Source organism: Pezoporus occidentalis, unplaced genomic scaffold (assembly GCF_034315485.1).
Source record: "Pezoporus occidentalis ecotype Australia unplaced genomic scaffold, CSIRO_AGI_Poc_V1 ctg181, whole genome shotgun sequence".
NCBI lineage: Eukaryota > Metazoa > Chordata > Aves > Psittaciformes > Psittacidae > Pezoporus > Pezoporus occidentalis.
The window spans coordinates 1405881-1433761 of NW_026913652.1; the positions used below are offsets into that span (position 1 = coordinate 1405881).

Sequence of the window (27881 nt, forward strand, 5' to 3'; positions counted from 1 at the left end):
ATATGGGGCCAAGGAGCCACAGGAAATCATGAATGAGTACATAGTTTGCTGCACCTGAGGCAGGGAAGTCAAAGACTGAAAACAAGATACTAGAATTTTATTAACAGGCGTATATAAAACCAAGCCAGTATCAACTGGGACTTCACAGTACCTTCATAGAATCATAGAATAGTTAGGGCTGGAAAGGACCTTAAGATCATCAAGTTTCAACCCCCCTGCCATGGGCAGGGACACCTCACACTAAACTATATCACCCAAGGCCTCGTCCAACCTGGTCTTGAACACTGCCAGGGATGGAGCATTCATCTTCAAATTATGGTTAGCTTTGTACTGTAGCAGTACAGTACCCAGAACGTTGTATGTGCAGTTATGTCAACATAATTATTCTATTGCATAAAGCCACCACATAAATATAGTATATAACACAAAAGGCTTTGAGCTAGGCAGGTCTTCCACAAGCCCAGCAACAAAACCACACAGGAAGCATTTGTGAAAAACAACAAAGTAGAATGAATACTGGAGATAAATAATAACAACATTTTCTTTGCCTACTTTCAGATTACATAAGGATACGCAGCTACCTTGATATTTCTGTACTTTCATTCTTGCACATGCAATTCAGAGGATGTGGTTTACAAGTTTAGCACATTAATGTTCATTTTCCTACCAGTGCTATCTCTCCCAGTCCAAGCTGGGCACGTCCCAAAGTTTGCCAGGCATCCCAGGAACGTGGGTTTCTCTGGATAGCCATTTCTGCTGCATGCACTGCTGGGAACATTTCATGTAAAGACATCAGAACCTATGACAGAAAAATAAAAATAGAAATAATAATAATCAAAATTTAAAAATACGTAAATTTTCTGCAATTACCCAGGAAGCCATCATTGTTTCAATCACTAAGGACAGGTTCATCTTACCTAGCTTTTTCTAGTCTAAAAGTTAGTTGTCTAATTGCAGATAGTCACCCAGACTCATTCCATAGCCCACAAAGAGAAACAGGTATGCTAGAGGGTGATTCACCTGAACTATTTAAGCAACTCTATTAGAAGGAGATAATTGCTTCTGAAGGTGTCCCTCCCTCTCTCTTCCCCCCTACACTCTGTAAAGCCCTACAAACCCTACACTCTGTGAAAATGTAACAGAATATACTGAAGGACAAACACATCGAGAATTACACACAATAAATAAGCAAATATTGTTGAAAAACTCCTGGGTCGTATTTTATCATGTTAATAGAAGACTGTAATCATGCAAATACAGTTGGAGTGCACACGATATAATTATAGAAACAATCCCTGTAATTCAGCATAGAAACAGCCCTTAACAATGACTGTTCTATTTGGAGAGTAAGCATTCTGCAATAGCAAAGCCTAACTTAGACATGAAGTCACCTACATTAAAATAAAAGTGGTTTCCGAATGTGGAAATCTCTTTTACCTAGCAGTCCAAGTTAGTGTCAGCCTGTTACCATAGTATTCCACTCCTTGCGTTGCATCTCCATAGCCAAGCCTATAAATCATAGTTGACGATACATACCATGGCTCAAAGCTTGACTTATTTTTCCAAGACCACTGTGAGATTGGCACATTACCTGAATACCTGCATCAGATCATGATTTCAGACACCCACATGCTGTGGTGATAGATAACCAGTACAAGAAACAAACAAAGACTGCATTCCTACAGTATGATGAGAATGTCAACCACAAGAATAAGACTCGTGTGGGCAACCACTTTCATCGGAGCTGACCCACAAGTTTGATGAATAATATTAGGTAGAATATACTAGAACTACTGCTGAAGTGCAAAAAGCATTTACTTAATATCACTGTTCTATGATATATTAATTAGATAAATATGAGCATGGAGTAGAGGAGGAATCAAATACAATGATCTTCAGTATTAAATTAACAAAGTACTTGCACAGCACTGGGGTGAGTAAAAAAAAAATAAAATAAATCTTTACTACAGAAAGTAATTCTGTACCCAAGAAACACAGAAAGCATAGCTTAGCTTCTGATAAAACCTTTGGATCCTTATTCCTGCTGGTTTAGTGAAAATTAGTAAAACTTTTTTTTTCTAGACTAGTCCTATGGCTTCTCTCCAATACCATTTAATAGGCTGCACAAGGGAATTCAGAAGTACCTAAAAACCTTTTAAAAACAACCCACAGCTTTATGTTGTCATTTTCCCTTTTTCCCTCAACAGCTCTCAATGACTATGCTTGTAAGCAAAGTTTGTAATGAATACAATGTATTCCTTCAAACCTTTCCGTTCAACTGCATTTTTGTGCACAGTCTCTCTCACCGGCAGATGTGTGAATCAAATTAAACTGTTACAGTATGTTAGAGATTGGAAGGGACCTCAAAAGATCATCTAGTCCAATCCCCCTGCCGGAGCAGGAACACCTAGATAATGTTACACAGGAACGTGTCCAGGTGAGTTTTGAATGTCTCCAGGGAAGGAGACTCCACAACCTCCCTGGGCAGCCTGTTCCAGTGTTCTGTCACCCGCACTGAGAAGAAGTTTCTTCTCAAGTTTAAGTGGAACCTCTTGTGTTCCAGTTTGTACCCATTACCCCTTGTCCTATCATTGTTTGCCACTGAGTAGAGCCTGGCTCCATCCTCGTGACACTCCTCCTTTATATATTTATATACACTAATAAGGTCACCCCTCAGTCTCCTCGTCTCTAAACTATAGAGACCCAGCTCCCTCAGTCTTTCCTCATAAGGGAGATGCTCCACTCCCTTAATCATCTTAGTTGCCCTGCACTGGACTCTCTCCAGCAGCTCCCTGTCCTTCTTGAACTGAGAGGCCCAGAACTGGACACAATATTCCAGATGCGGTCTCACCAGGGCAGAGTAGAGGGGAAGGAGGACCTCTCTCGACCTACTAACCACCCCCCTTCTAATACATCCCAGGATGCCATTGGCCTTCTTAGCCACAAGGGCACAGTGTTGGCTCATGGTCATCCTGCTGTCCACTAGGACCCCCAGGTCCCTCTCCCCTACACTGCTCTCTAACAGGTCATTCCCCAACCTATACTGGAACCTGTTACTAATGGATAGGTGCATATCCTATCAAGATTAAGTGATTCTGCAAATACCAGCTAGCTTTTGCATTTATCTCTTAACATGTTTATTCTGATGAGAGAAAAAAAATCTAAGTATACACTCATCTAAACGTTTTTATGCATCCCGAGTATTCAGTATTTCCTACCAGTACACAATTCCAAAACATCTACGTATTTAAGAAATCTTTTGTAGTTTTTAATTATTTTTACTGCTTTATTTACTGAACTGTGACCTCACTAATAAAAGACAATTATTCCACTTTCATCTATTTATGACTATTGTATATACTAATTTAGACAGCAGCTGTAAAAAATGCTCTTCCAGATCCTGGTGGTAATTATAGTGCTTCTACTAACTACAGCATCAGTTTCTCAAAGTTCATTGAAACAAATACACATCTGAATGTATATGTGCTTTGTCCAGCACAGGTGTTTTTTTTCTTCAATTGTTAAAAAACTGACTCAGCTATACCTGTCTAACAAAAATCCACAATCATACTTCTATTCCACAGACGACATTTAATGCAAAACATATACTTCAGTATTTACGCATACTTGAATAAAATAATAATCTTGAGTTCTGCATGACAATAAAAGACACAAGGCTTATTTTCAAGGATGCAGCTACTCTTAAATACTTTCACTGCATTTCAGATATTGCATAACTCATCACTAATTTAAACATACCCAGAACTGAACTCCTTGCCTCCTTCCTAAATCATCTTACTTTCGTTTATCTGTAGTGCTGTCATTATCATGACAGTATCATTCTAATTTTGTCTTCCTGTGCATAAATTTAATCTATCTTTATTTATGCCTTGTATAAAGGCAAGGTTATTCCGCTATCTACAAAACTCTATTGTTGGTTTCCCTCATTCCTACATATCACACCATGGTGAACCAAAGTCCATTTGATTTAATAAAAAAAGACGCTCATTGGGTCCCTTAATTTTTCAAAGTCTTGCTCCCACTTTCTTCTGTACACAACTTGATTTTCTCCTCCCATTTTAAGAATCTATACTATTTGTCTCCTTTTGAGTAAGTTACTCTTACTTGCTCCAGTAAGTTACCCTTATTTGCTCCATTATGGCATGAGTATAATGGTCTATTTTTCTGCTTCTTACGAAGATTCCCCCAGATCTTTCATTTCAGGCCATATGCTAGAAACACTTCAGCTGATTAGGAAACTACTGTCTTTTCATTCAGATGTGTGTGTAAAACATGAATCTGGAAGCCAGTAGCACTCCTTACACCCAAGCAAGAGCAGAATTCTGGTTGCTATTTTTACCTTTGTTCAATTTTATCCCATTGTCACAATAATTTATTTTATTTAACTTTAATAGCTGGTTTGAAACAGTATTCTGTAAAAAATGGAATAAACAGAACACTACAGAACACCCCTAAGGGCTCCCTCCAAAATAAGCATGTGTTGATCAGGCTGAATTTCTTTCAAAAGAATATAGTGATCTCCTCTGTGTGGGGAGTGTTCTTTGTTGGGAGCTCTACTGTCCTTATTACAGCAAACTCCTGACCCTCTTTTAATCCTTTGTGGACTACTTCAGTACACTTGATTTTAAAATACAAGCCACAATCAGCACAAATCCAGACCTGCATCTGATTACTTAGCCTCATCGGTAACCAGTAACTGTGCAATCTCTTTTAATTCAAGATAATTTTACATTAATTTCAATGTGGGTTTAGTGTTTTGGGTTTTTTTGACAGCAGAGTTGTCACCCTTTGCTAGTTACTTCCCACAAAACATTTAAATTATTACTAAAAACAGGAACAAGCAGGCATTATTCTGAAAAGGACACAAACCATTATAATAGAGTTCTCAGACATAGCAGTTCTTTTCCTTAAACAGATGTTTAGTTTTTAGAAAATTAATTCAGTCACATTAGGGTATTTTTCAACAACCAGACAAATAGTATGATGCTTCACAGGGCAATGTCATCACTGAAAACTCAATTTAAATCCCTCTTCCCCAACGTTTTAACTCAGATTCTTTAGATTGTCATGCACAAAAATCATCTTGTCATTTGAGTGTATGAAGATGTCAAGCTTCTACTTATCAAAATTATGCTGGGGAAAACCATAAAAAAGACAATCCTACCAGCAAATTAGGTCATTAATCTATTTTGAAGCAAGCTGTTACAGAAAAGGAGTATTTTGTCAGAATCACCTATGGTAAATATGAGGATGTGTGTGTTAGTTTATGAACACCTTTTAAGAGCTGACACACTTCGATTCTACTCCTTTCCCGTTGCTCTCAAATAAATTTCTCAGATTAATTTCCTTTTGCCATCTTCATTAGCAGGATAGCACTGAAGTTTCACAGTTAAGTAATCTCACTTAATATTTGATTTACATTCCAACTATAGTGATAACACGTCATTAGAAAATACTCTTAAAACTAATCAAAATATTCGAAAAAATCTTACAATGGACAAAAAACATCTTAAGACCCTCATGCACATACATACTAAAAATTACTGAGCTGTCTTACAAAGATGTTCAGTAGGTGGATTTTCAGAACTTACTCTATTCCAACATAGACTTACCATCATCACGTGCATTAAAACAAAGAACATATGTGTTACTATGATGACTTAGTCTAATAAACCTAGCTTAAAAAAGACCCCACTAGACTAGAATTATAACAACTCAGTGTCAAACCAATTAAACATCGCAACTGTCATCAGGAGACTGACAAAGTAGTAAAAATACGGGCAGTAGAATGACCCACCCTGTCCTGGCCACAGTATTTTTGGAACTGTTATGAACCTGAGTCAGTCCTGGTTTTAGATGAGCTCACTAGATTGAAGCTGAATCACTAGATATAGATGCATTCCAAGTCCAGTGAAACTGGAAGGAAGGACCCAATTCCTTCTTCCACCCAGAAACTCATTTCAAAACACTGATGCATAAAAATCTTCCTACCCATAAGCAGTTTACATTTATCCATGCTGTAAAGAAAAAACATTGCACCATAAAGTAATGCTTTTTGCTATGTTGCAGCAGTGGCAGCAGTTGATGTTACTTATTCACTGAGTTAAAGATTAAGGAAACTTTAGAAGAGGGGAAATGGAATGACTTGGATTGTGAGCATGATGGGTCCTGTTCAATCAGTGCATATTGAGGATGCAGGATTGTACAGAAACAAGATCCTCAGACAACAGATGACAAATATCCAAAAAGCTTACTAAATGGAGATAAACCTTTCATTTATATTTACATGTTTCTGTAAACATCTATGAACAATTATGTTGTGTACTTCAGGAATCCTGTCACAGTTGCACAGTGTGTTTGACAATGTTATCTGAGATCTGCAGTAGATGACTAACATGAAACCAGGGAAAAATGGAAACCCAACATGCTCCAGGTTGGGCAGAAAAGAGATTCAGAGCAGCCCTGCGGAGAAGGACTTGGGGGTGTTGCTCGATGAGAAAATGAACATGAGCCAGCTTCAGTGTGTGCTCACAGCCTAGAAAGCCAACTGTATCCTGGGCTGCATCAAAAGGAGTGTGACCAGCAGTTTGAAGGAGGTGATCCTGCCCCTCTGGTCTTGTGAGACCTCACTTGGAGTACTGTGTACAGTTCTGGTGTCATCAACATAAGAAGGACATGGAACTGTTGGAACAAGTCCAGAGGAGGGCCAGAGGATGATCAGGGGACTGAAGCACCTCCAGTATGAAGACAGGCTGAGGAAGTTGGGGCTGTTCAGCCTGGAGAAGAGAAGGCTGCCTGGAGACCTCATAGCAGCCTTCCAGTATCTGAAGGGGGCCTAAAAGGGTGCTGGAGAGGGACTCTTCACTAGGGACTGCAGTCACAGGACAAGGGGTACACAGGGGAAGTTTAGCTTGCATGTAAGGAGGAGGTTCTTTACTGTGAGGGTGGTGAGGCACTGGAATGGGTTGCTCAAGGAAGCTGTGAATGCTCCATCCCTGGTGGTGCTCAAGGCCAGGTTGGACAGAGCCTTGGGTGAGATGGTTTAACGTGAGGTGTCCCTGCCCACGGCAGGGGGGTTGGAACTAGATGATCTTGAGGTCCTTTCCAACCCTAACTATTCTACGACTCTGTGATTCTAAGTCTCCCTTCATGCAAGAAAGAGTCCCACATGGCTGGCATGCAAATGTTCATATTCTAATTCCACGAATTTTTCAAGGTCTATTCCTCCTTCTTTGCAATTCAAAGCAGCAATAAAATAATCCAGCCAATGTTTAAAAAACCTAATCTACAATAAATTTCAGTCAGTCTTACTAACTGTATGAATACAGGTAGTCTTTATACACTCGTTTGAATTGACACAATTTATCTAATACTAGAATCAACATTAGGCTGCTTTCTGGGTACTGGGAGGTTTCAATTCCTTGCGTATGTGTGTTTTGTTTTCTTTTTGTTTGTTTGTTCATTTTGTTTGGGGTTTTGGGAGGTTTTTTTTGGGTGTGTTTTTGTTTGTTTCAACAAAAATATAGAAATTAACTGCTTGCATAAAGTTTACTTACCAATCATTGTTCTTTCAATGGGGGAGCCATTTAGGGTAATGGAATGGTCAAGTATATACACTGAAACATTGTGCATGCAAAGACCTGTATTAGATGCATCCTTAACCTCTCCACACATCACAGCAATCTGTTTTTAAATGGACCAAAAAGTAGCTGAGTGCAACAGAAAATAAAATCTCATCAACTTTTATGGGTTTCTGAAGCAGTTGAGCAATTCCACAATTCCCACGTTTTTCTGGAAATACACTTACTGCAAGTGTCATTGACAACTTTAAATGTTATTTCTGTTCTTCAGAAATACTGAAATACAGATCTTTAAGAACTTACCATAAGTATTTACCAATTCCTACTGTGTCATCAGCATATTTATCTGAGCTGCATATTAAACAACAGAGTATTTAAAATGTTACGTTTGCTGCTGAGAAAGGTAATACCGATGAATTGGAAAGCTGCTATATAACCCAACATTAGATTATCTTAATCAATGTAACAGGACATACAGATATTCAAGCCTGTGCAAAACACTCCATCCAATGTTAATTCTCAAAAGATATTACTTTGAGAGAAAACTTTTCCTCACTGAAAGAAAGTTAGTATAGACCACAAAGAATCTTTGCATATTACTCAAAATCATTCTTAACATGAATGACCTCCTCAAGTGACTCACATAACAAGATATGCAGATATTCATAAGCCCAGCACTCCTCAAAACCCTTGCTGAAGTCGGTGTACAGTTCTTCCAGATCTGGAACTACCCAAAGTTTCTCATTTACCTACACAGTATGAGCTGCAGTATTTGTGCTGCTATGCTGGATTGGAATAACACAGTAAGCTCTAAGATAATATCATTTAAATACTAACCAAAATATTTTTTGAATGAATTACATATTTCTATTTTGGCAAAAACAGATTTTTAGAGCTCACATCAGTGCCTTTAAAAGTATAAAGGTATCAAACTGCACATTATACTTACCAGCTTCCAGTAAGCATAAGTCATGCTGCAAAAGACATCTGTAATAATTATCTGCATGTACTAGAGAGATGTTACCAATTTACAGATTAGACAGTTTGTTAACATGATTCAAGAAATAATTTTCTAAATGTGTATTTTTTACATAAGCTTTTCTTGTGTTCTCATTCACAGTTTAACAGAAGTGTTATGCAATAACAGAAATGAAATTAAAAAGAAACAGTGCAGCTGCCCAGAACTACTCTTCAGGAAAGGAAGCAAGTGCATGGTGAAGCAGAGGCCTGGGTCCCTTTATTCTTTCAGCTGTCATTAATCCCCACTGGTTTCATTAGACAGGCAAAAATACTTTATAAGACGGCTCAGAGTCACACAGCTGGCTCCTCAGCTCAGCTCCAACTCACCTTTGCCATTTAGCTGAAATACACGGAATGGGGTGCCAAGTAAGCAACCACCTCTCAGTATTAAAGCATTGCAGCTGGAGCACTGATTGAAGGATGTTGTAGTGAGCATCCATTTGGGTAAGTCACTGCATCATAGTTCGGATCCTGGTAAGATAACATTATTCCCTGTTTTCCTGTTTTTCCCACTGTGAAAATATTTTAGTATTCAAATAATTTCAAATTAAATAGAGAACTTTTGGAGAGGTGGTTTAATTCCTGCATGCACGGAAGACTATAATAAATAAGAACTACTTATTAATTTGTCCCACTGAGTATAACTGTCCTTTTCAACAGCTTTCCCTTGACTTTAAGCTACTAAAAAAAAAAAAAGGTAAAAATAAAAAAAAGGATATCATTTATAAACACAAAATAAATGCTGCTTCAAAACCACCCTGTTTTAAGGAGCCAGCATAAGAGCATGTGAACCATTTTTTCACAAACTAGAAGAAATGCCATTAGCTGATCTGTTTTATTCAAAACAGAGTTAAATATATATATATATATATATATATATATATATAAAACACATTACAGGACTATTTTCACATCTTAACAGAATTCTTTTACTAGCGAAGTTAAAACTTAGATGTACAAGTGAACAGCTACATAAGTTAACCACATTTACAGCATCGTAGAAAGTTGCTAATTAAAACAATTATATTATTCTGTCTCTTGCAATAATGCGTAATTAAAGATTTGGAACTCCTTGACACAGCTCTGCAGACGCTAAAGGTTCACATGACAGCAGATAGCAATGAGATAAATTTGTTGGAGAAATATCTTTCAAGCACTTCAAAACACAGAGAATTCCCTGGGCCAAAACTTGCTAGAGGCAAAAGTATCGTGAGGGAAGCACTCCTGCAGGCTCATACCATTCATACGTCTTGGTGACACCCCTCCACTGCTGGAAGTTGTCAGCATACTATGCTAGGCAGCTATTTCATTTAAGCCAGCATTGATGTAAAAGCATCCAAATACACGTAAATATTTAATGGAGATCTACTACATGTTTATGATGTTTTGTTACCATAAAAGTATGAAGGAGTCAAGCACCTAAATCATACAAGACATCTGTTAATTCTAGTATGCTATCTAAATAACATACAGATCTGATCCTAAGTGTGCCCAAATTAAAAGAACGTACAATTCCAGAATTTCCAACAGGTCTGAAAAACATGCATGAAGGTTTGTTTTTTTTTTTTTATTTTCTTCTAAAGAGATATAGGCCTCCAGTTTTAGAAGTTAGGAAGAAATAATTGACTACAAGTCTAACTTGGTGAAAAAATGGGGAGAATAAATGCCCACTTTTCAGCACTGTGTAGGGTATAGAATGAGAAAATAGCACTAGAAAAAATCAGCAATTTAAAGTAAAAACAATTACTGCATCTTCTTGTCAACACCATTCAAATTAACAAACTAAATCAGAAATTAACCCTTCACAGATAACCCTTCCTGTGTTAGAAGTTTTTCCTTTTTCCTTATACAGTCTATCTTGATCCCTTACATACATATGATATGTTGACAAAGAAATCCAACAATACACTTCTCCCAGAATAATTCAGGAAGAAAAACCTCTAAAGCTATAAATTATGTCTCAAACCAAATGCAAACACAAGTAAGATTTAAACCTTCTGCAGCTATGTAAAATAAACGCCTCCTTCAGCATTACTGAATTGAAATGAGCTTATGATTATTCACATAATCCCTTTGCAGTATCAAACTTTCTTCACAGACAACATGACTGCAAGCTGAGGAGGAGATGCAACAGCATCAAGGAAAAAAAGAGCAGTCACCACACCTTCGGTTTGGGGGAGGTTGGGATTTGGGTGTTTTGGTTTTTTGGGGGATGGGGTGGTGTTTTGGGTTTTTAGATGAGAAAAAAAATTACAAAAACAACAAAGATTTAAAAACTAAGCAATATAGCAAGCTTCCTAGAAGTTACTAACACCATTTTACTTTTTATTTTGTTTTTCCTATCTTTAAAAAAAGATAATGTATTTTTCAGCCATGTCTTGAGTAGCTAGCATCCTAAAAATATTTTTTTCCCATTCTCATCTGTCTATTTGGTTGAAAGAAACCATACATTTCTTATTCTCATCTTCAATTCAAACTATTTTTATTTTTGCAGAAGAGCATTTTTAATTAATAGAGAATAAAAATACATATTTTTATATCTTTGCATACAGATGGAGACAAAAGCTTCCCAATCCAAACAAAATAATGGATCCTTGCACTTTTGCCATCTAAGCCATGCAAAGACACACTGAAATTACAAGCTGATCTCATAGCTTCAGTGAGACATTGACAGCTGCAAGCCTTTTTCCTCAGCTTTAAAATAAAGGCTTTGATGAACTGACATCATAAGGATACTCTGTTTAATGCTCTTTTCCAAAACTACTATCTATGTAACATTAAATATGAAAACAGAACAGAGCCAATCTTTTGCATACAGTATCCTTGTTTAATGTTGTCAGTATTAAACCAGCTCTTTAGAAAGAGCAGGCAGATTTTTAATGGTCAAATTTCCTGATCTATCACAGTCAAGCTCTCCTCGTTCCTCCCAATGCAATTTTCAAATACTGCAGTTGCTTCTTTCATGCTGTAACGTCTTAATTCCTGTCCTAACAAAGATGTTGTTTATTGTGATTGGCTGGAATAGCAGCATTATTGTAATTCCTGATAAAAGATGCCCAGTAGGGTTGGGAAAAATGAAATACCTAGATTATTCCATATTTTATATGCACAACCACTGCACAATTTTGCACAGTATCTGTTCACAAGCATAGTGTTTTCTGATAAAGAACTCTCAGGCTTTACCTGCGATTTCATTTCATAAAGCGTAGCATCCTCTGGAGTTAACTGCAGTGCTTCATCCCACTTCTGAATAGCCTCTCGGTACCTGTAGTAAAAATAATATTACAGTCTCACTACATTTAAAGACACTAGATATTTCATTTTATATCCCAATATCATGCCATGTGATGAAGTGCCATGGCACCTCATTAGCATTAACAATTTTTCTAACCACTTTCCTATAAAATATGCTGAACTGTTTTAAGGAACTATCTATTTGTTCTTTTGACCAAATGGATGTTAAGTACTAATGTACAACTAGCCTCAAGTGAATTTAAAAGTCAACATAGGAAATGTATGGCAAAGCAATGACTAAAAACTAGAAATTCTGAACTGAATCCAATTCCTCTCATTGCCAAATCACCTTTAGTTAGGCACAAAGAAATATAATCTGAACCCAACACGCCCCCCTACAGTTATAACTTAAAATTCCTTTTCAGTCTAAAAAGGCTGAAACATAGGAGTTGCCCTCCTGCATTTCTGTACTGCAAGATACTGAAGATATATGAGTAACTTTTGTATATAAATATAAGAAGAAAGCTGAGAGTAAAAACTTATTTTGAAATCATTCAACTTTGGAAAGGTATACTACTGTAGCTTCAGAATATGCTTCCCTTCTCTAGAAAACTGAACAAAAGAGATGAGTTGACCAAAATCAATAAAAAGCAGGTCTTCGCCTTGAACAAAGAAGTGAAACTTGGACAAATGCATACTAGTTTTGAACCATACTGAAGAACTGTAACTGCAGAGTAAGATGCAGTTACAGTAGGAGTGTAGTCTTTCAGCCCTAAAGGTGGCTTCAGATTAACAAGTCTGTGCCGTGCCACGTGTTCTCTGAATCTCTTCCAAAATCTACCTATGTTACAAAAATAGAAGCCCCTACATAGTTCCATATTAATTTCACTGCAAAGGCATGAATACAACACACTGCGATTTTAATATAGTAAATTCATTTTCCCAGAATATTCATATAGAAACAGCTTTTATCTCCCCCTACTCTCCATTCTCCCTTCTCTTCCCCTTTTTTCAGTCCTCTGGCTTGTATTAATGCTTCCAGGTTTTCCAGAGCAGGGACAGGAAGACTTCAAAAGGTTCTGAACCAACTGGGAACACAAGAATAGACTGGAAAATCAATGCAACTGAAGTCAAACTCTCATTGAGATTCAGGTGCTATTAGTTTGTAATTGACACTGATAAGTATGATGTTTGAGTGCTAAGCAAAGGATGTTTCAATAACTTTTCACATTTCCTCAAAGTTTAGCCACCAGCTATGCATCTGTAATCACGGTCCATTCCCCATGTGCAGGTGTTGACACTAAAGGAAACATCACCATGTTTTCTACGTATGTCAGTAGTAACCTTAAGCTTCTTTAATCATTCGATTAGCAAGAATTACTTTTTGAGTAAGATGTTATAGTTTTGTTTGAGACGTAGCACAAACATAGAACAATAAAAGCTGTATGAATAAAGGACATCATCAGCTCAGTTAGGCAGTGTCTTGGCCGTGCAGCAAGACACAATCTTGTGAGTGTCCTAAAAAAGTTTAGAAAAAGACAGTTTTGGAAAACGGACCAAATACAGTAACAACTATAGTAACCATAAAGGAAGGAACACTGTCATTCTGCAAACAGAAAGATAAAAGATGCATTTCAGAAATCTTTATTTTCACTTCAATGGCAGGGACATCATTGCTCCAAGCGTCAGTCTGAGTGGCATAAAAACTCCTAGCCAGAACATGATACCTCTGAAGGGAGCATCAAACATAAACAAACATTGCCCCAAATCCTGGGGGGGGGGGGTGCTGCCCATTTGTCAAAAGAATAAAGATGCGCAAAGGAAAAGAGGTTTGTCTGTCCATTCATAGAAATGTGCTACGCCTGTTCTGTGTATGAACAGTGAGTTACTCAACTGTGCTTGTGAGCTTCAGAAAGCATGATCAAAGAGAAGTGACGACACAATGCTGGAATCTCTTCCCAGGACTAAGAACACAACATGAGAGGTGGGGAGAAGGAAGATGCTGCAGGTACATCCTGAATCACCTGCTCAAAGAGACTGGCTACTGACAACCAGTTTACAGTGGAGATATGTGCATGGCTGTGAAATACTCATCTTTCCAGCACACATATTTCTTTAAGAACGAAGTCTGATAAAACATGAGTGTTCTATGCTTTTAAATACTCAGGAAAAAAAAAGGTGTTTCATTGTTGTTTCAGGAAAAACTAAGGACAGCATTCTTTTTAGGAGAACTGAGCCCTGATACTTGCTTCAGTAATGCACATTCACAAAGAAAGTCCTTTCTCTAAAGATAATCAGATTCAAAGAATCTTCTACCTCTTTCTTTTGAAGGAAAAGATTATATACTATACTTAATATCAAGCACCCTACCAAAAAAGCTGCCTGGGGATATAAGATACAACCATAAAGTCAATGTTCCAATATATGTTTTATGAAAAAAATAAACCTTGCCTGAAATAAGAAATGAGTTAGCACAGGGGTAGTGTTCTAAAATAAGTAATAGATCATTTTACTGTCTCTCAGTATCTTTCTTGGAGCTGAAGTGTACAAAACCTTTACCATTACAGGAGGGAGAACTAGTTTTGAAAACTTCAATATAAATATGATATATGCTTTGGGTTCAATTAATAAAAATTCAATGAGCTTTAATGAGCATTTGCTATTCCCATTTCTTTTTTCAGCAAATAAATAAGCTCACATACAGTTGAGTGACTAGCAGCTAACAAATTGTATGCATAAGCTGAGCTACAAAAACTGCCATGTCATGGCTGGCAAAAGTGAAGTAACAAATTTTAGCTTAATGCTGTTCTACTGAGGTCTACCTGAACTTCTTCCCATATGCCTGATACGGAAAGAGAGCACACATGATCAGAGCACATGCTATGGCACAGCTGATGCACAGTAATATGCACCTGAATCTTACATCCTTTCAGAAAAAAAGAGATATGAAACCCAGCACTTAAAATAAAAAAAATAAAAATAAAAAAAAAAAAAATCAAACTTTTGTCAAAAAGACAGAAATAAGAATGAGACCCAAAGTCACAGATCCATCCACTGGTGATGCTATAAATCTTCAGAAACCCCTGATATTTATCAAAGTGGAAATTAATGCCAAGCATCAGTTCGCGGGGGCCTACTAGCTGGAAAACAGCTTTGCAGATAAAACATCTAGAGATCCTGAGGGACAGCAACTTGACTATGAGCCAGCATGTGCCCTAGCAACAGAGAAGCCAAACATATCCTGGGCTGCCTTAGCATCGCCAGCAGACAGAGAGGTGATCTACCTCAGCTCTGGTGAGACCTCATCTGGAGCACTGGGTCCAGTTCTGGGCTGCACACTATGACAGACAATGAACATACAGAAGTGAGTCTAGCAATGGGCAACAGAGATGATTAAGGGTTTCGGAGCATCTGTCATATAAGGAGAGGTTGAGAGAAATGGGACTATGCAGCCTGGAGAAGGGAAGGCTCCAGGAGGATCTTATCGAAGTGTAAAAATACCCAATTCAGAAGTGGGCACGGAGTAAAAAGGATGGAATCAGGTTCTTCTCAGTCATGGCCAGTGACAGGACAAGTAGCAACAGGCACAAACTGAAGCATAGGGAATTCCAATTTAAACATATCTCAACTGTTGGAGATACCCAAAACTCAACTGACAACATCCTGAGCAACTCCTAGTTGACCTTGCTTTGACCAGGAGCTGGAGTAGAAAATCTCTTAAGGCTCCTTAGGATTATATGATGCTACATCAGCAACCTTAGTGATACATGATTTAAGATGAGATAAGATTATCTCTTGGCTAAATGAACACAAATATTAAGCAAAATATGATCTTGCAACAAATAGACCCATTAATTTTTAGATGTCATGGGCTACCATGAAAATTGATCTAATGTAGCAGTAAATAAGTCTCAGAATATTAATAGTGGGCATACAGATTTTATAGAGTATCAAATTAAGATTTCCAGCAAAAGTAGGAACCTGACTTGTATATACATTGTAACTAAGCAACAAAACTCCAGTAATATAAAGCATTTTTAAATTACTATCATATTTGGAAGTACTGAGTTACTATTTATGTGAGTACAGCGATACAGTATATTTAATTTTATTTACCCACAGTCATTTCAGTAAAATAATGCACCTCACTATGAAAAAAAAAAATGCAACTATAACTAAAACTTAATTATAAATTTCTTTATTGCAGTGCCATAAAAAGAAATTAATTACTGAGAACTGGATACATGTGGGATGGCTTCAGTGCACAAGACTTGATGGATCTTGCCAATTTTTATTTAACAGTATATGAAATCTCACAGCTGCCCTAAAGTACTGAAACTGCTCTCTTCAGACATGCTACTGACCATCTGGGAGCTATAGAGACTTGGCACATTTTTCTACAGCTTGCTAAACTTTTGAAACAAACATCTCATGCTTACACTCCAATTTTCAAGACCAATTCTGGGAAAACAGGATCTCTTGAACTCTTGAACAAAATCATTAAAACAAGCTCATATTTCCATAAAAAATATTTTATTGGAGGCTTTTGGTTAAAAAAAAAAAGCAAACCCTGTTCATGTTATACAGAGGTCAGTTTTTTAATCTCATATATATATATATAAAATGCTAAAAACTATCACTGCAGATCACACAGGATTTAGAATCTTTTAACTTTACTCCAACAGGCTTGCCACAGTTGATGCTTCAGGAACGGGGCATGCTCAGAGTGACACTGAAAATATTTGAAGATATACTGAAGAGATGAGATGGTATCAAGTCAGGTAAAATGAGACAGGCCTGCAGGAGAGAGGCAGAGCACAGACATACAGATTCAGTAGAAAGGATGAGGCAACATAACTACTGGGAATTCTTAGAGGCCTGGAGTGACACTCCTGCAAACAGATGAGGAGGACTCAGTTAGAGCTAAAGAAGGGAAAATGAACATTTAAAGAAACAAAAACAAAACCATGTTTAACTGTCAAATCCTCGTACCATAAAGGATGAATGTGAACTGTCTGTGGCCATCAGAAACACAAGCTAGAAGAATTTTAATGTAGCGTAGGGTCAAATTCACACTTTGGTGAAAGACAGAGAAAAAGAACACTAGTCAGTAATTATACAGAGTACATACCAAGGAAAGCAAAATTAAAAGCAAAGCAGAAACTGTTTACAGGAACAGACTTCCCTTTTTAAAACGCAAAAATGATGAAGTGCTGGACCATGGGAGAAAAGATTCAAAAGAACAGGTGAAGAAGGAAGCTAAAAAGACTAAAGGAGAATGAAAGGAACATTCAACATTTTTCAGCCACATATGTAAATATAGACACTTTTTATCATTGCATCTATTAGATAAATACAGTTTTGAAACTACTTTTGACAAAGAAAAGGTATGAATCCAGTACTGGGGAGAAATGATCTCTAAGAGAAACAAAAGCCACAAAATCAGGATTCTGGTACTGTCTCAGACAGAAACATCCTCTCTCATGTGGAACAACATTTAATTTCCTCACATATAAGATGAAAAACTAATCACACACTACTACTTCACAGTTCTTTTATTGAGACCCAGGAATGCAATATATTGCAGTAAATTCTAACAACAAATGACAGTGAAGTAATGCAACAGAGTACTAGGTAATGATGGGGAGTGAATAGGATAGGATGCTGCCCATACTCAAGTCTCCATAAGGCATCTTTCACAAATACATTTTATACTGAATTGTGGGCAACAGCCCTGCTGCCTTTAACTTATTTTATACCCTTCTTTACAATCTGGTGAATCACTGACTGATTCATAAAATATCTCAAGTTGGAAGGGACCCATAAGGATCACAGTCCAACGCCCTGCTCCTTGCAGGACCAGATAAAACTAAACCATATGACTAACAGCATTGTCCAGATGCACCTTCAACTCTGACAGGCTTGGTGCCGTGATCACCTCCCTGGGGAGCCTGTTCCAGTGACCGACTACCCACCCCATTCAGATACTGCACTTACCTGTAAGGATACAAGAAAATCTGCGACAAATCCAGCTGCCATTTCATTACTTAAGCAGTAAGAACAGACCTCCATAACCTTACAAGCTCTCAGAAGACACATAATTGTACAGTTTCAGTAAAATCAATTCCCTACTTTAATATCTTAAGCAAAAACTGCAAATATATTATCAATATAAATAGAGTATCAGATACTGCAATAGTCATATTTTAAGTAATCAGAGGTAAGTGATGTATTTTTATTGCTGATATTAAATTTTAAGTACAAAGCTTTAGTTCCTCAAAACAGTTTCAAAAGTAGTTCCTGTGAAAGCAGCAGGAAGAAAAATGCAGAAGAAAGCCTGTTCTGCTGCATTTGAAGCAATCTTGAGTTCATATTCTGGTCTTGAGAATTACTTGATCAGATAGCCTTTAGAAAAATAGTAGTAGAGCTGTAATTATAGGTACCATCTGTTTTCTTCTTAGTTGAGTAGGCATTTAATCCTTTATATCTTTTAATTATTTGTCCACAGATGACTGACAGCTCTGTCATTCTTACCTCATGTTATGATCCTCCTGGTTCTCAGAAATCAGCCACAGAAACTCAGTCAAGAACTCAAAAGCTGTAACAGCATCAAAAAAAGTTTCTGAAATTTAGATTCCAGTATTTCTCTACCTTTCCCAAAATCACTTATTGGAATAATATGATGCTCCAGAGGTGGGTATTAAGGGGGCAAAACATTCTGGGAGAGATGATACACAAAAAAGCAGGGGTGCTCACATTCTATTCTGAGCAGTTCCATTTCATCTAGTTGACATGCTCTTCTTATCTGTACTAAATAATGCAATTTCCCTTCATTTTCTTTCCCTCTATTACTTTTGGCCTCTTTACAGTATTTGCTGATGTCAACATCACAGAGTAATAATGACAAGTTATATAGAAAAGCAGAGAGAAAGAGATAAAGACAGAGGGAACATGTAACCCTCTATGGCATTTTAAAGAGACTTAAACAGCAAATTTAATTCATTTTTCATGAAAGTACCAATAAGTTAAATAAGAAAGTACCCTATAAAATACCCATGAAACAATTTGAAAGGATTGATGTAAAACTTCTAGAAAGCAGCAATGCAAATACTAGTCAGCAAAAAACATCAAGTCACCTGAAATAAGTGGCATATTGATGTGTAATAAACGGAAGATTCTACCTACAAGGACATATATGTACATATATGCAGATTATTCAATGTCATCATCCAAAACTGATTCCAGGAAGGAAAGTATCAGACATTTATAAATCCCAAGAGGACTAACATGTAAATCATACACAGAAAAGTGGCAAGAAGAATGGGGACTCTCACTGCCAGCACTGCAGAGACAGGGAGTGGTAAGCCTCAGTCACATTAAGCAAAAATGTTCTGTAAAGGTACAGATGAGGCAAGTTTGTGCTTCAATTTCTGTGACAGAGCTAGTTAGTTCCTTCCAATACTGTTATGTTTCTACGAATAAGCAACTTATAAGGCCACATCGGGAGTACTGTGTCCAGTTCTGGGCTCCTCATACAAGAAAGACAAGGAGATGGTCGAGCAGAGGGCCACAGGGATGATCAGAGGTCTGGAGCACCTCTCCTATGAGGAGAGGCTGCAGGAACTGGGCCTGGTTGGTCTAGAGAAGAGTAGACTGAGAGGAGATCTCATCAATGCAGATCAATGTGTCAAAGGCGGGTGCCAGGAGGATGGTGCCAGACTCTCTTCAGTGGTGCCCAGCAACAGGATGAGGAGCAATGGCCATAAACTAAAACACAGGAAGTCTCACCTCAACACAAGGAAGAGTTTTACGTTGAGGGCGGCAGATCACTAGAGCAGGCTGCCCAAGGGGGTTGTGGAGCCATTCAAAACCCGCCTGAACACGTTGCCATATAACCTGCTCAAGGTTATACATTGGCAGGGGGTTGGACTAGATGACCTCCAGAGGTCCCTTCCAATCCTAATGATTCTGTGAACTTTAGAAGAACCAGTAGATTCAGACTGATAACTTTTGCTGGCAGTGTGATTTTGCATACACACAGTAGTGCCTATCAAAACAGAGTAACAGCAAGAACTGTTTGAACTTTCTCCTTAATATTTCCTATAGCATAGCATGAGATGCAAAATAAAACATTAAACATTCAACAGAAGATTAATATTTCACATGGTTTTATCTACATTAATTACTGGATGGGAATACTTAAGCCATTTAGTCCACACTACCCTGTGCTTCTGAAGCCTAACTTCCAAAATTAACTCCTCCTCTAATTTTATGACTCAAATCCTATGCTCTACCTAGCAGGGATCATCTACAAAGAGTATTTTGAGTTCTGAAGTATGCCCTTCCCATTAAACTACCCAGAGATTTACAACTCACTTTCAGAAAAGTAACCAGGCCAACAGACACTAGTTTGTTGCCATATTCCACATAGCTGCAATGCATCTGTGAATTGTAAGATCCCCTCTTCTGAGTCAAAAAAATATGGAAGCCATCAAAGACTGATAGCTTCGGTACTGCATCCCGATAAAGGATGAGTGCCTCAATGATAAAAATATGTCCTTTAACATTTATAATTTACTATCTTCCCTCTTTAAACATCAAATTGATCCCACTGATTAAGTATAATTAAGTCTGAATTGTAAAAGCCTTCTCGCTCTACAAATTCTTTTCCTAGACTTAAGCTACCCTCAACAAACTCTAGCAGCATCAGTGTAATTTCTTTAGACTGAGAAATGCACTCAACTTGGTGGATTTTTTTCCAGTTTTGCTTGTTATTTAAAATTTCTCTCAATCTCAATTTATTAGCAGAATATGATGACTGAAACTACATAACTTTGTCACTCTCACGATCATTTAAAATATACTAAAAAAAAATATAATTTACCCAGAGGAAAAAACCTAGGTTAAAGATTTCTCCCATACTTATGCAATGCTCCCTGTAATAGCTGTTTACACCAGCAATTTACATACGACTTCCTAAGATTTTATGACAGCAATTTATTCTGGAAATCAATTAGGACATTTTAATCATAGAATGGTTTGAGTCAGAAGGGACAATAAAGCTAACCTAGTTCCAACCCCACTAGACAAAGTTGCTCAAAGCCCCATCCAGCCTTTCCTCGAATGATAGCGTTCACAATTCTAATTTTAGCATTCATTTCTTTGATTTTGTATGTCAATGAATTTTTTTTCTAGTATTGCTTGGAATTCATTTCTCACTTTGAATCCCACAAACGAAACCAGCTACTAAAACAATTTCTGAAATCTCGTTCATGCAATTCCACCCTCAACACAGAAGCATTGGAGCTCTTCTACATTTTTGAAAGGCAAATACAAATGTCTTAATATAAAGTTGTAGAGTCATTCTAAGTGAGTCCTTGTAAGTCATTCTGCACTCTTCCACCTCAGTTTACCTCCTAGCCCCTAGGGGGGCTATAAAAGCTTTTGCTTCTTAAACCAAGTTAACATAACAGGTTATGACATTAGTTTGTTTTAAAACACTAAGCAGCTCCCCAGTGTAATTCTCCATTTGGCTGCATGAACACAAAGAACAGATCTTTACTTAGGCAGTGATGACACTGCTATGTTGTAATGGCTTCACATGATAGCTAAACTTTTAACACCTCAAATGTATGTTTGGAAGTTGGAGAACTTCACTATCCTTACTTTACTAAACAAGAGTTGTGATAGTCATGAAACTGAATGCATTATAAAAAACAGGCATTTTTAGCAAATAGCTTCCTACCACCTTCACACTGAGAACTCCACGTATTTTTTTTCCAATCTGGCAGTGATGGAAAGACAGTCTAGCAACAGCTGGCTAAACCAAAATTTTCTATACTGGAAAATTTTTATTTCAATCTCAACTTACTATCTTATCACCCAGAATGCTTTACACAAACCTTTTATTTATTAGATCCCTATTTAAGTCCTTCTTGAAGTCTCAAATATTAATCATACTCAGATCAGAAGTGGTCTTTGAAGACTGAAAGCTGAAATACTTCACTGAACTACAGTTCTATTTTAGAACATGCAATACTTCAAATAAATGTCCAGGAAAATAAGTTATGTGTGACAAATACCAAGCAATGTTAACCTTTCAACAAACAAAAGAGTTTCACTGACAGACTAAAGACAATTAGAAACCTCTATGTCAACATACAAATTCACTAAGGATGAATTTATGATCATCACAAAAGCTGATTGCCAGGAAAAGGAAAGCTTGTACTAAAGCTTGTAGACAGACTCAACTTCCTAAAGAGAATTGTAAGCTGTAGAACTCCTCACAGTAAGTTTATCCTATTTAACAAGTGTCTCCATTTTTAACAGTAAAATAGGAATGTGGAGCCAGCTGAATACAAACCATTGTCCATTGCCAACATCTGTTATCCAAAGAATTAAGTTTACAAAAGAAAAAAATCTTCAACTATCATCTGCACTTTATCTTAACTGTCATTTCTTAATTTTTGCAGAAGACAAAAAGCATAAGCCACGGTCTACTATATTGGACTTCTATTGCAGCTGACAGGCCAAAGATAAACCAAGCAATGTTTTTATAATTTGCAATTTAATTTCTAGAGTCAGTGAAACTCCCGAGACTGGTGTGAAAACATGATCAATACACTTGTAAGAATGGGAGCCTGTAAAAATTATCAGTTTGAGCTGGCTTCCAAATCAGCAAACTTCCATTCTCCACAAAAAACAAAATTTCTCTAATTTTTTTTCAGGGAGTAAGAAAGAGGGGAAGGATGCATTATCTCTGTCACTATATGGTATTACTCTAGCAGGTAGAAAGGTATGGGTTTTTTGCCTAAAAACTTTGACTTCTGGTATTTAAACACCCTGTTAGAAAACTGAGAATGATATTATAAATCTCATGATTCTTGAGATTGGGATGGATGCATGGTCACCCGAATCACTGTACTAAGAAAAATGTACAGTGTCTGTCACCTCTTTCTTATAGGTCAATTTACCAAAAATACTTGACAGTATATGTTAACAATTTTGACATGTTATGACTCTCTCTGCACCTGCATCTCCTAAAAAATGTGTACTTCAGTTATATACTGCTAAAATTAGAGAACATAACTGCTCTGCATTTAACACAGTAGCCCAGTCACTTACTAGCCAAGTAATTTGTTGAAGGCCCACTCACTCAAAGTGAGTGAAGAATTAGACTCATTCTGAAGGCAGTGAACATATAGAAAGTGTAAAACCAGAAATGTCTGGCCTGAGAATTAAAACACATTCACAGACATCTATTTCAAATTTTAAGTGCAGTACAGTGACCATAACACACAGGCAGCAACTAGAAAACACCACCACATGAACGAAAGAACTGGCCTCCCCTTGCTTTTGGCCACTGTCTTGGGTTCAGCAGTAGCAGTCATTTTTCTCCTTCTTAGTTGCTGGTGAAGTGCTGTGTTTTTGACTTTCGGCCTGGGAACAGCGCTGATAACACCGATGCTTTTAGTTGCTGCCCAGTAATGTTTACTCTCACCAAGGACTTTCTGAGTCTCATGCTCTGCCAGGGAGGAGGGGAAGCCAGGAGGAAGCAGACAGGACACTTGACCCAAACTAGCCAAAGAGGTATTCTATGCCACAGCACGTCATGCCCAGTATAGAAACTGGGGGCAGTTACCCAGTAGAGTTATATCACTGCTCGGGTCGGGCTGGGTATCGGTCAGCAGGTGGTGAGAGGTTGTATTCTCTTCCCTTTTTATTTCCCTTATCATTATTATTATTAGTGGTAGCAGTAGTAGTTTGTGTTATACCTTAGTTACTGGACTGTTCTTACCTCAACCCGTGGGAGTTACATTCTTTCGATTCTCCTCCCTATCCCTCTGGAAGCGGGGCGGGAGAGGAAGGGGGATAGTGAGCAAGCAGCTCCATGGTTCTGAGTTACTGGCTGGGCTTAAAACAATAGCCACTTACTCTGACACCCATTTTCCCGTCTATTTTAGCAAACGCGTTTGTGAAACATATCAGAGTCAGCAACCTGAAGAAGGCTATTTTCCAGCCAGGCTTCTTCTCTAGTCCAGTGACAAATTAGTATTCGAAGGTGGCTCCCCACAGGGTAAAACAAAAAAACATGGGACTCTGCAAAGGGTTGGAATGAGAGGGCAAGAGAGCTGGATGACATCAACCCTGACTAAAATCAGCTTAACCAGTGATGGAACTGCAACCTTTGACTAGATACCTGACTTGTAAACAACCACAGCTAGGTAGCATCTACACAAGCCCTTGCTTTCAAATAACTCATCCCTGATACAATTTAACAATTGTCTACAAAATTATTAAATCATTAACTCCCATGCAAATAACTGAACAGGAAAAAGAGCAATAAGGAAAATCAAGAACCAAAATAAATTATTTTTCCATTAGTATGATGACCACATGTTAGTGTACAAGACCCTTACAAGTCATTTTTCTTGTGGTAGTACAGTATGTTATGAAGTCATCTCTTAAACAATTAGAAGTCAAGTATTTCCACAAATTAAAAAAGAAAATGTATCAGTCTTGATCTTCTCCAGCTGCTACTTAGACTAACCCTTCAAAAGACCTGGCTGAACATGACATTGTTCTTAAAGAATTTTTATTCTGAGCCTTTACTACCAAGCATCCTTTGCAGTTTAAGGGTACTCTTATGCCATATGATGTGGAGGACACCATGTAGGGAACTAGAAAACAAGTTGACACACGCATAGATCTTTGTAGCAAAACACATTGACATAGCCTACTTCTTTTGAAAACTCCTGAAATAAATGCTGATGAGCAATTATGATCTCTTAAATGCAGAACATGTTAATTTTAGAAGACATGGACAACAGGTACGCAACAGGTTCAATGAGGATCATGCAAGGTGAACGGAATTACTCTTTCAAAAATCAAACTCCATGCATGATAAAGACAATTAAAACAAAGCAGGGGGGGAACGGAAGCAACAGTAACTAGGGGATTTTTAAGAGCAACTGGGCAAAGGTATTAAATAAGGACATAACTTTATTTTTTTTCCCCTGCAGTGTCCCCTATATGAAAAAAAATAGTATTCTAAAAAAAAAAAACAAAACCCCCAAAAAAAAAAAAAAACACAAAAAAAACACCACCAAACAAAAAACCTAAATACAAAAGGGTTTTTATTCAAGTAAAAGCAACTAGGTGTACTTAACAGTAGAAGTTATGGGAAAAATCTCCTAGCTCAAGTCAGAAAGATGTTCATTAACTTGCTAGAGTTTTTTGCATTGTATACCTGAATCTGTGGCCACCATCTACCAATACAGACCTGCTAGCAGAAACTGGTTTCTACAGGCTAGCGAGTGATAGTTTTGTTGCCACTTTGTCTAGCATTTCAAAAGATGGCCCCTGTCGCAGCCAGTTTACAGCAGTAATATGCAGCAGGACAAAAGGATTGAAGACAGTTTCAGAGATCAGTTCTGAAAAGAGGCCAGCTGTAAGAGAAACTTTTGATAGAGCACTTCATCTCAACAGAACACTTAGAGGAAATGAAAATGCACCAGGTGCACTTTGGTGTATATGCTTATTATCCCTCATATGCAGTAAAAGGTTTTAAGTGATGCTGAGGAAAAATATCTCCAAGGCTGCATGGCATACACACATCAGAGTCAAAGAAAACCACATAATGTCTACAAGAATAAAGCAGAAAAGGTAAAGAGAGTTAATTCTCTACTTGTGTATAATTTACAAGGCTAGACATATGCCAGTACATGTGCTTTCACCTGCTTTCACCTATTTTTTTAATTTTTCAAGCACAGCCATGATGAGCGATTAAAAATTAAATGTAAAATATTGGTGTAAAAAAAAATTAAAAATTGCATACGGTTATTTGCAGTCCATTACATTTTGAAGTTCCTGGTAGAACCTTAAATAGTACTACAGAGTTACTCTGGGATTAGATGCAAGTATTTTATTTGGTCATAAACAAAAGCTGTCCGTTTGGTCATAAATAGAAGCATTATATGCCGCTAGCAAAGTAGAAATTTAGAAACAGTCAATTCTTGTCCTATTGATTACTGAGAAGTACATACAGATCTTTTTTATGAAATGTAAAAATTAGAGGCAAGCATCCATTATTTTCAAGTAACTTCACATGCATTAGGGGGACAGAAGAACATAATTGTCAGGCCTGACTCCTCAATTTGGAGATATTATTAGATACATACAAATTAAAATATACAGATGAAACTTTTACTTAAGAATAATTCTTTCTTATGCTTCAATTGCAGCAACATACATATTTAGAGTTCTAATTAAACAGACACATTTTCAAAGAGTTCATTTAAAAAACACTACATAGCACACGTCCAGTGAATACAAGAGCTTTTCACTTATAGAGCCCTGTAGACTATATTTCATGCACAGAAGGACTAGACTCTACACTTAAATCAAAAGACAGATAACAAATTATCCTTCACCTCCAACAGATACCAGCAGACAAACCCGATTCATGCACACAAGTTTAGGCAACTAACCTGAAGCATTCACACCAAGACCAGTCACCTTGTAGCCTCATGGGCTGTATCTGCACTAGCAGATGCACTAGCCCAGGAACATTCCCAGACATGGGCACCTCAGCAATGTTACTCTCTGTCTTACAGAGTAGTCCTTGGCACGGCTCTGGCCGGCCAGCACTCTCCCACAGCCACCCTGTTCAGGAAGGCAAAAGCACTACAACTGGTCCTGTACATGAGTAATGTATCTATAAGGTTAACAGCAAGCAACAGGAATCTCCAAATCCCAATTTAAACTCTTAAGTGATCTGAATTATGCCAATACCTCTGTCTCCTTACATTGTGAAGAGACCTTGAACAAATAAAGATTTATATCTTGGTTGACTAAGTGCCTAAAGTCACACAGCATGACATATAGGCATCAATTATGTTTTCTATATAAGGAGAATATAAATATATGTGCATAAAAAAATTATTCCAGTCTATGTCCAGTTGTTTGACAAATATTCATTCTGTTTCTATTTACAAATACATACCTACAAAAACATACATTCAAATACACATGGACAGTACCTTACAATTCAATATCCTCAGGCAGCAATAATTCTAGCAAAATTATGCTCTAAAACTCATTCAAACTGTCTACAGTTCAAATAATCTACAATTATTCTTGCACAAACACTCAGAAAAATCCTCACTAAATTAGTTACAATTTCTAAACTGAACTCCTGCTTTCCCAAAAAATAACCGATTGTTGGAAAATAATGTTTGACAGAACAAAAGAAAATTAGCTACATTAAACAGCAATTTACAATAAAGGAACTACTTCAACATTCTGCAAAGAACTTCTTCCTGAAGGAGATAGGAGAAACAGATGTATCACAAGGAAGCAACAACTCTTCCCAGTAAGTGAGAAAAAACAGTATGTCTAGCAATAAAAATTAACTTAGACAAAAATTAATGTATTACTTCACATGGCAATTTATGGGAGGGTGTTAAACACTGTAAAACACTCCCTGAACTTATTTTTTAATTCAGTGGAAAGGTTATGAGGCCTGCAAAACAAGTGATATGTTCTAATAATGTGCTTTTTTTTTATGGAGGTAAGTCCGTATTTGCTCAGTCTTTTCTGTTTCAGCTCATGTGTTCTGCACTCAAGAGTTAGAGTTTACACACCCTTAGCCTCATTTTAGTGAGCAGATCAAGTATAAAGTATTGTCAAGGAAGCTAACAGCAAGGAAGTTGTGTATATGCATATACATATATACATACATACGCAGACATAACAGACAATAATACTAAACACTGAAAAACATTTAGAAGTGATCAGGTATTTTGACTATAAGTCATAACCACTGCAATCAAGCCCCTATTTGTACTGTAAAATTCTACTCGTATTGAAGTAAAAAATAGGTAAGAAAACAGGTAAGCCTATTTTCTCTGCATTCTTGCATGATTTACCTTAGAAAACACTCAACGTAATCAAAGATAATAATTATTGACATTAAAAATTTTCATTTTATTTGGAAGAGTGGCATTGGTCATTCATTCTGAAAAA

General features: G+C 37.2%; 1 protein-coding gene and 1 long non-coding RNA gene across 2 annotated transcripts in view; one reads left to right on the forward strand and one right to left on the reverse strand.

The window, feature by feature from the left end:
- LOC134162024 (uncharacterized) overlaps nt 1–27881 on the forward strand; it is an 83923-nt gene that overhangs the window by 43537 nt on the left and 12505 nt on the right. The gene's annotated exons all lie outside the window — the stretch shown is intronic.
- Nucleotides 1–27881, reverse strand: part of TTC33 (tetratricopeptide repeat domain 33) — a 45494-nt gene that overhangs the window by 10403 nt on the left and 7210 nt on the right. Inside the window, exons 3-4 of the mRNA XM_062615441.1 lie at nt 11805–11886; nt 668–799 (exon numbers count right to left, since the gene is read on the reverse strand). Coding sequence (XP_062471425.1) covers nt 668–799; nt 11805–11886 — 214 coding nt within the window. The remainder of the gene's footprint in view (nt 1–667; nt 800–11804; nt 11887–27881) is intronic.